The 9,782-nt window shown below is 51.0% G+C and overlaps 1 protein-coding gene across 1 annotated transcript; it reads left to right on the top strand.

Moving 5' to 3' along the window:
• The first annotated feature begins 270 nt into the window (after window positions 1-270).
• FUNDC2 (FUN14 domain containing 2) lies at window positions 271-4,884 on the top strand. Its single transcript, XM_086619579.1, is given in 6 exon segments — window positions 271-300; window positions 720-870; window positions 2,224-2,299; window positions 2,697-2,789; window positions 2,792-2,830; window positions 3,500-4,884. Coding segments are annotated over 6 exon segments (456 nt in total). The 5' UTR covers window positions 271-281; the 3' UTR covers window positions 3,578-4,884.
• The last annotated feature ends 4,898 nt before the right edge of the window (window positions 4,885-9,782 follow it).

The raw sequence follows: 9,782 nt of genomic DNA, 5'->3' as shown, positions 1-9,782 counted from the left end.
AGGTGACACAGGCACTCTCTGACTTGCCGCTGCCCTTGACTGCGGGCAAGTCCTGCTGACCCTGCAGCAGCTTCCCCAGCTGTAAAAGGCCAATAACAATACGTCGGCGCCCCGAACGTCCCCACTCGGCTCCTTGGGCCACAAGCGCTCCCGGCGCGCGCGCCTCGGCTCAGTGACGCGCCGGGGGCGTAGCGGGGCGTGGCCGTGCCAGGCAGCCGCCGCGCGCCTGCGCAGCGCGGTCACGTGCGGGCGGCGGCGGCGGAGCGGAGCCCAGCGGGGCCATGGCGGTGCCGGGCGGAGGTGGGCCGGACCGGGGCGGCGGTGGAGGAGTCCTCGGACCCCCAGCTCGGCCCCGCCGGCGGAGAGCAAGGCCCGTGCCCTGCGCGGTGCCGGGGCCTGGCGCTACCTGAGGACGCTCCGGGGTGGCTGCCGGGACAGGACTCCTCAGCCCGCGCCCCTTCCTCAGGGGCATGATCTGCCGGAGCACCGAGGGGCGTGAGGGGTCCCGGGGACGGGATCCGAGGGGGTCTGAGGGGCCCTGGAGGAGTCTGAGGGGCCCTGGGGGAGAGCGTGGGGCCTTTGGATTCCTAAAGGCCTGGGGGGAGCACCGGACCCTGTGAGCTGTGTGAGTGGGCCCGGGTCCCTGGGGGGGCCCTGGGCAGCTGGCAGGGGACTGTGGTACAGCAGCCCTGGCACTGAGCTTCTCCACGTGCCTGCAGGTGTGAAGGAGGACTCGTTCAATGTGCTGGACCTGGCGGAGTACACCAAGAACCGGCCCTGGTGGCGCAAGGTCTTCGCCCCCAGCTCGGGGTCGAGTGCTGAGAAATACAACGTGGCCACACAGCTGGTGATTGGAGGGGTCACAGGATGGTAAGATGTGCTGAGGTTGCTGTTGCTGCTTGTGGCAGGCAGGGTGCCTGTGGGCACTAGCCATACTTTTGGAAACATGCTGACAGGTGCAGGGTAGTCATCAGGCAGACTTGCAAAGAAGGCAGGTGTCCAGCGTGCTCAGCTCACTGTGCACTGGCATCCTCTGCTGAACTGTGAGAGGTCTTAAAAGCTGTCTCTAACATGGAGCTGAATAACTGAGGCTATCTCCTAGGGAAGAAAATAGCATCAGGATTTTTTGAGGTGAGATAGTTCTCTTTAGCTTCTAGCATAAAGTGGTGCTGTTGAATTTAGGACAGGCAAATATGAGCCTCTTGGAACAAGGATACCTTCTTCCCTGGAGATAGGTGCGCTTCAGTTATCTGCATAAAAATTTCTACGTAGGTGGCTTATTGTGCCTGTGAGCATGGTTCCTGAGGTTTCGTGTTGCTTGTAGCAAGTGCTGGGGCTGGTGGCTTGTGGCACTATTTGCAACTTCATTCTCACAGCAGCATGGTCCAAGTTGAAAACTTGGTGTAATCACACTGCTTTGCTGCTTGCCCTGCCTGTCATCTTTGTCTGGCACAGGGGTAATCGTTTAAAAGTGTATGACAGATCTGGTAAAAATACGAGCTGGCGACCTCTCTCTTGTATCTTCATTAAGTGTATGTATTGAGAAATGGGTAAGAGCAGGTTGCTGTGTTGTTTTGCCATGTTGATAAGGAAACTGTGGTCATAGTAAAGTCTGTTTTGGATGATACAGTACACTGGCCCTTTGCTGCATGACTGAGCAATGGGGTGGCACTTGCTTGAGTTCTGGTGGCTGCAGTGGTGTCTTTCATGTTGAAAGCTTGTAACCCAGTTTGGAGACCAGTATAGCTTTAGACCACTGCTGTCTGCTTGCTTCAGCATTTTTCTCTTCTGAGAAATGAGAAGTAAGCAGTTGTTTGGGCAACGAAGAAGCTTGCCTTGTGATCTGCTTCCTATGCTCTATCATGGAGCAGCAGCAGATGAGCCGCCTAATTTCCCTTCAGAGATGATACCAGTAAAAAAAAAAAAAGTTAAAATCACTTGTTGGTTTTGGTGAAATCATGTGTTTCTGATTACTCTTTTGGGAGAAAGTTGATGCTGAAGAGATAAGAATAAAACCTGCAAAAGGCTGAAATGTGGTAGTGAGAGGTAAAAAGTTATATCCTTTCTCTTTTCTCTGGTTGCATATGGTTTCTTCTGCTGTTTCTCAGGCTGTCTCCAAGTCTTGGGTAATTACTGCCAAAGGCAGCCTTGCCCGTGGGAAGCATGCTGAGGAGCCTGTGTTCGGTATTTTGTTCTCCTGACTGGATCCTTGTTGATTTACAGGTGCACTGGATTCATCTTCCAGAAAGTTGGAAAGCTGGCAGCAACAGCGGTGGGAGGTGGCTTTTTCCTGCTTCAGGTCTGTGTGAACTATTTGGAGAGGAACAGGCTATATTAATAGCTGTGTCCACCCACAGCAGCAAGAGAACTACAGAGAGCCCCAATGATATACATGGCAGTTGTGAAGGGGAGTTGATGTCAGCTTTGCGTTAGAGAATAGAGGCTGAAACAGTCTAAGCTGCAATGTGTGCCCTGCTGATAGGGGAATTACTGTGGGAGACAGATGTTGCAGGACATTTAATACAGCCATAGGGGTGGTCCTTTGTCCAGTTTTAAGCTGATGTGCTCATCCTCTTAGCCCACTGGACTGTGGAGGTGGCTGTGGTCAGGGAAGGTTGTGGGCAAGGGAGTCTTTTTAGCCATGGTCACGCAGGACGTTACTCCAGGAGCTTTCTTTCCACCCCTCAAAACTCTAGATTGCAAACCATACGGGATACATCAAAGTGGACTGGAAGCTGGTGGAACGGGATGTGAACAAAGCCAAGCAGCAGCTGAATTTCACAGCAGTGGTAACAAAACGTCTACAGAAGTGAAAAGCAGAGTGGATGAGGTGAGGCAGCTCTCCAAGGGCGTGTGCAGGTGCTTGGCTGGAGGGACAGCACAAAACAGGATTGATTCCTGGGCACTTATAGATCTTCCATTGTGCAAATACAAGGAGGGAATGCTTGCATGACAGCAAAACTGGAGAGATGGCAAAGCTATTTATGCATATTTGAAACAGCAAGGATTGCTTCTTAGGCATGACGCCAGCTCACCATATGTTGCTGCAAATTCCATGAAGTTGAGAGAAAGTGTGCTGGGATTTTTGGGAAAAGTGTCTGTTCAGTCTGACAAGAAAAGCTAAGCAGTTCTGGCAGCAGAGTCGCTTAGTTACCCTGGACTCTGCTGTACCCTTGTCCGGTGTGCACAGTCAGCAGCCCCATCTGTCTGACTGACTGTGCTGGTTGTGAGAGAGCCCTGGAGCATGTAGGCTTGGACTGCAGCTCTTGGATGATCTGGGCTGAGATCTGAGACTAGATCAGTTCAGGAGCTATACATGCAGCCAGGAGATTAGGGAGGGGAGGTCATTGGGTAGCATATTTTCCCAGACCCGAGCAGTGAACTCTCTCCAAGCATCATTCACCTCGGAGAACAGTCTGAGGGATGTCTTCTTATGGGGAGGGTGGATGGGTGACCTGCTGTCGTTGAACACTGTTGACTCTTCTCTCCCCTGCTTTAGGTGATCATATTTCTGAAGAAGAATGTTATCCTGACTGGAGGGTTTGCTGGAGGATTCTTACTTGGAATGGCATCCTAGAAACTGCGCTCAACTCTCCCTTCGTGCCCAGCTTTCCCTACCCTCCTCTACTACTGTTCTCTCTCATTTAGAAGTGAAAGGATGCTGCTGATAGGCTCAGTTCCCTTTGCTTACAGATTCCAGCCCTTATTTCTTAGAACGCTGCTTTTGACTTCCAACATTTTCCTCTGTCTGGGCTGTTAGGGTGCTGGGATTTATCTGAAAGCTATGACTCCCAGTGTGTCATTGTGATTCCTTTCTCCACCAATAAGCCCAGTCCAAAATTTTGGATGAGTTGCAGCCTCATAAACATGTAGTGGCAGAGAAGTCTCTTAATGCACCTCTTCCCAGGTGCTCAGGGCTGTTACATGTATATTTGTCTGCCACTGTATGTGTACAACAGCTGTCAGCTGTTCACTGCTATTTAGCTTGCACTTTTGCCTGCCCTGGTACCTGGAAAGCCTGTGCTTCCCTCTGCGCAGAAATGGTGTGTGCAATCTAACATGTGCTTGCCTGTCCTGGCGTAGATGCAGAATCGTCAGGGGACAGTCTGGCCAAGTGGATAAAGACTATATGTGGTGCTGGGGACTTTCCTACCCTCTCCCTGCCATTGCATTGTAGGTAGGGTGCTCTTTGGCTTCTCCTCTGCTGTTATTTATACCCTTACTGGAATTGCAGCACTGGCGCTGCTGATGGAAACCGAGCACTGTGGTGACTCTGCAGGCCCTTTCCTCATCGTGTGTTCTGAAAGTCACCAAACGTTCTGCACTGTAGATCACCTTTCTCCCTTGCTAGCTGACTGCTTAGCCTTTGACAGGTGCTGAGGCGCTCTCTGGTGGTGGGCAGGCTTCCAGCGTGCTTGATCTCTCTGTGTCAGGCTAGCTGGCTGTGCCACTTACTGTAAATCACCTTGGGCCTCAGACTGGTGTTTCTAGGTCTGTCATGACCTTACTGGCCACTTTGGCGTTGGTGATGGTCTTAGAGCTGTAGCCATGTGGGACAGGATTGTAGACAGGAAATGCATCCCTGTTTAGGGTACATTGTACTGGTACAGGGTCCCTGTTGCCAGCTCTACTGGAATGGTGGTGGGGGAGGTTGAGAAATCTGGAGTGCAGTCCTTTACCTGCCTCTGCAGAGCACAAACTTCGTCTCCCCAGTCTCTGCAAGCACAGAAATGACAAAACTTTTGGGAAAACCAGAGTATGCTCTTGTGTAAGAGGCCAGCTTTCTGCTTTGGTTATGTTCTTTGCGTTACCGTTTCCACAAAAAAAGCTGCTTGCTTCATTCCATCAGCTGCAGCCTTCTCCTGCAGGTGATGAGCAGCCCAGATGTGGGAGCTAGCTGTTTTTGGACAGTGTGTCCCAGTGCAGCTGTGTGCAGAGCAGAAATCTAAGCTACAAGAGGGGGGAAAAAAAAAAAATCCTTAGAGGTGTCTGCATTGCTTGTGCTGGGCTAGCATAATCGCTTTCCAGAGTGCGGGGACTTGCATGATGGCAAGGTGATGTCCTCCAGCAGGTGCAAGAATGTTTTTTTTTTTTAATATGAAAGTGAGCCCATCCTTCAATGGGAAATGCGCTAGGGAATGATGATGTGTGTGGGTGATTGGGACACAGCACCTGTCTCAGCAGCTGCACCCCACCTCCAGTGCTGTGTAATGCCTTTCTGATCACCAGCTGCTGCTCTCAGTATGGCTAGAAATGGAGATCTTTCCCCGGAGAGGTGCTGGAAGATTCGAACATTGGGTTCTTCCACGCAAGGTTTTGTGATGAGCACTTGAAGTTGTTAATTTTGTTTCAGCTCTGTTGATTGAAGTGTCAGTGTAGCAATACATTGATTCAGCTGAGGTTTTCTTACCTTCAGGATGTGAAAAGAGGCTGCAGGTAATCAGGAAACAGAAGCTGATATCTTTGCTCCTGTCCTGCCATACATGGCCAAGGAGAATGAAGCAGCAGCTGGTCTCACATCCATTTAATCATGGTCTTCATAGAAATCATAGAATGGTTTTGGTTGAAAGGGACCTTAAAGATCATCTATTTCCAAACCCCCTGCCTTGACAGGGTCATCTTCCACTAGATCACGTTGCTCAAAGCCTCATCCAACCTGGCCTTGAACACGTCTAGGGATGAGCATCCACAGCTTCTCTGGCAACCTGTTCCAGTGCCTCACCACCTCAGAGTGAGGAATTTCTTCCTTCGATGTAATCAAAATCTACCCTCTTTCAGTTTAAAGCCATTACCCCTTCTGTTAATACATGCCCTTGTAAAAGCCCTCTCAGCTTTCCTTATAGTCCCCCTTTAGGTACTGGAAAGGACTGCTATCCCCAACTCTCTGGCTGTCTTCAATAGGAGATGGCTCCAGCCCTCTGATAATCTTCGTGGACCTCCTTTGGACTTGGTCATTGGTTCCATATCCTTCTTATGCGGGGAGTTCCAGAGCTGAACGCAGTACTCCAGGTGGAGTCTTGCGAGAGTAAGTAGAGGCAGAGAAACACCTCCCTTAGTACCTGCTGGTCATGCTTTCTTTTGATGCAGCCCAGAATACAGTTGGCTTTCTGGGCTGCAGGCCACATATTGCCGTCTCATGTTGATTTCTCATCAACCAGCAGTCCCAAGTCCTTTTCCTGAAGGCTGCTCTCAGTCCATTCTCCGCCCAGCCCGTATTTGTGCTTGAGATTGCCCTGACCTTGCACGTGGCCTTGTTGAACTTCATGAGGCTTGCACAGGCCCACCTCTCCAGCCTATCAGGTTCCTCTGGATGGCATCCCTTCCCTCCCATGTCAACTACACCACACGCTTGTATTGTCAGCAAACTTGCTGAGGGTGCACTCAATCACACTCTCACTGTCACGGACAAAGATGTTAAACAGCACGGCAACACCAAACCCTGAGGAACACCACTGTTACTGGTCTCCACTCAGACATCAAGCCATTGACCACAACTCTCTGAGTGTGACCGTCCAGCCAATTTCCTTATCCACTGAGTGTGTCCATGCATCAACCCCGTGTCTCACCGAATTAGAGACAAGGATGTTGTGCAAGACAGTGTCAAATGCTTTGCATAAGTCCAGGTAGACGATGTCAGTTGCTCTCCCCTTATCCACCAATGCTGTAACCCCATTGCGAAAGGCCACCAAATTAGTCAGGCAGGATTTGCCCTTAGTGAAGCCATGTTGGCTGTCACCAATCACCTCCTTATTTTCCTTATGCCTTAGCATAGTTGCCAGGAGATCTGCTCCATGATCTTGCCAGGCGCAGAAGTGAGACTGACTGGCCTTTAGTTCTGCAGGTCTTCCTTTTTCCCCTTTTAAAAATGAGGCTATGTTTCCCCTTTTGCAGTCGGTGGGAACTTCACTGGACTGCCATGACTTCTTAGGTATGATGAATAGTGGCTTAGGAACTTCATCTGCAGTTCCCTTAGGACCCGTGGATGCATCTAATTCCCATGGACTCATGTACCGTTAGGTTCTTTAGATGGTCTCAAACCTGATCCTCTCCTACACTGGGCAGTTCTTCATTCTCCCAGTCCCTGCCTTTGCCTTCTGTGACTTGATGGTGCGGCTAGAGCACTTGCCAGTGAAGACTGAGGCAAAAAAGTCCTTGAGTACCTGAGGCTTTTCCATATCCTGGGTAGCCAGGGCTCCTGTTTCCTTCCAGAGAGGGCCCACATTTTCCCTAGTTCTCCTTTTATCACTGACATACCTGTAGAAGATTTTCTTGATGTCCCTGGCCAGATTTAATTCTATCAGCAGGGCTTCACTTTCCTACCTGATCCCTGGCTGCTCAGACAATTTCTCTGTATTCCTCCCAGGCTACCTGTACTTGCTTCCACCCTCTGGAGGCTTCCCTTTGTGCTTAAGTTGTTCAGGAGCTCCTCGTTCATCCATGCAGGCCTCCTTGCATTTTTGCCAGACTTCCTCTTTGTTGGATGCACTGCTCCTGAGCTTGGAAGAGGTGATCCTTGAATATTAACCATCTTGGGCCCCTCTTCCCTCCAGGGCTTTATCCCATGGTACTCTACCAAGCAGATCCCTGAAGAGGCCGGAGTCTGCTCTCCCAAAGACCAGGGTAGTGAGCTTTGCCGAGTACCCTCTTCATGCCCTAAGGATCCTGAACTCCAGTTTCATGTTGGCTACAGCCAGGCCGCCCTTGAGCCTTTCCCCACCAGCCCCTCCTTGTTTGGTGAGAACAAGGTCCAGCGTAGCACCATCTTCTCATTGGTTTGTCTGTGACTTGGAGAAGGAGTTATCACCAACGCATTCCAGGAGCCTCCTGGATTGCCTATGCCCTGCTGTGTTGTCCCTCTCCAACAGATATTGGAGTGGTTGAAGCCCCTCATGAGGACCAGGGCTCGTGAACGTGAGGCTGCTCCTATGTGTCTGTAGAGGGCCTCATCTACTTGTCTTCCTGGTCAGGTGGCCTGTAGCAAACCCCCATTATAACGTCACCTGTCCCTGTCTCCCTTAAGCCTGACCCGTAACTCTTGTCAGTTCCTTATCCGTCTCCAGGAGGAGCTCCATGCCCTCCCCCTGGTCATTGCATAGAGAGTGACATCTCCTCGTCTTCTCTGCCTGTCCTTCCTAAAGAGCCTATGTCCCTCATTCTGATGCTGCTGCAGTCATAGAAGCCATGCCTCCACACCTCTGTGATACCAATAAAATCATAGTTCTGCAGACATGCATACATCTCTAATGCTATTGTTTATTCCTATGCTACATGCGTTTGCATAGAGGCATTTAAGTTGGGCCCTTGATGAAGCTGATTTACTAGCTGGAGTGGCTGGAATACCTTTCTGCCTGTTCTTCAGGGTGGTCTCAGCTTGTCTGGGCAAGCTTCGTACTATTCCCCCTCCCTCTTCAAGTCTAGTTTAAAGCTCTGTCAATGAGTCCCACTAGCTCATGAGCAAAGACTCTCTTCCCCTTTGAGGAAAGGTGAATCCCATCTGGTGCCAGCTAGCCTGGTGCTGTGTAGGTCATCCCATTATTGAAAAACCCAAAATTGCAGTGGTGACACCAAGCACAGAGCCAAGTATTAATAGACTGAGTGTGTCTGTTTCTTCCCATGTCGCTGCCCACAACTCTAAGAAGAGTGAAAAAAATAACCTATGCAAGGCCCTAAAGTCTCTCTTGATTGCCTTTGGACTATGCATTGTGGCTTCATTGCCACCCACATGGAAGAGAAGTAATAGTCCGAGGGCCATACCAGGCTAGGAAGTTTCCTAGTGATGTCCTTAACCCAGGTGCCAGGGAGGCAGCAGACTTCCCTAAGAGGAGGCTCTGTCTGGCATGTTTGACCCTCTGTTCCCCTTAGAAGGGAGTCGCCTACAACTGTAACCCATCTTTTCTTCCTCATGGAGGTGGTCGGGGATACGGTGGGTAGGCTCTCTCTGACCCGGGCAACACCTCTGGTGTAGATGGACCATCATCTGTTGACTGGCCTTCCACATCCAGAGCCTCATAAAGGCACCTGGGAAGGTGAGGTGGGCAAGGAGGGAGTCCGCTTGCTGCGCCAAGCATGCACTTGCCCCCATTCATTCCTTTCCTTTAAGCCACTGCCTTCAGCCTGGTGGGGGAGGATACAAGATCTCCTTGATGTTCATTTTTTTCATGTTGCTTTTGCTATTTCTGTCTCAGGGAGGGCAGAGCGTGATTCCACCAGTCTATAACTTTTCTCAGATTCCCCGATGCTCCATAACCTTTGTACTTCCTCTTGCAGCTCTGCCACTATGCTGAGCAGATCATCCACCTGGCCACACCTCAGACAGCTGTTCTCACCACTGCCATCCCTTACCAGGGAAAGGCTCTGACACTCCCTGCAGCCTGAGGCCTGGGCAGCTGCACATCTTCGTGGGAGCTCTGTCTGGGTTACCACATCCATTCTGTGAAATGCAGAGGTCGTAGTTATCTGCTGGGTGAATACCATAGCTAGGCTTCTGAGAGGGTGATGGCCAACAAACTGAGCTCGCCTCTTGAGCTGGCGGGGGTGACTACAGCCTTCCTGCATGCCTTTCTGCACCATGTCCTGTTTGCTCACTCTGTTCGCAGCACTCCGAGTCACCAGCACTGACTGTGCTGCTTTTTGTAGAGTGGGGGTGGCTGGGCGTGCTCTTGCAACACCCAGACCTCGTCAGCAGTTCCTGTGAGAGCTGCTGGCTCCTGACAGATCTCTTCACTCTGGCATTTCCCTGCTTCAGGAAAACCCTGTGTGTGTCAAGATCTGCCTCTCCGCTG

The sequence above is a fragment of the Tauraco erythrolophus genome, chromosome 13 (genome assembly GCF_009769465.1).
Source record: "Tauraco erythrolophus isolate bTauEry1 chromosome 13, bTauEry1.pri, whole genome shotgun sequence".
Classification (NCBI taxonomy): domain Eukaryota; kingdom Metazoa; phylum Chordata; class Aves; order Musophagiformes; family Musophagidae; genus Tauraco; species Tauraco erythrolophus.
The sequence above is the reverse complement of the archived record's forward strand: the minus strand, read 5'-3'. Positions and strand labels throughout refer to the sequence as shown.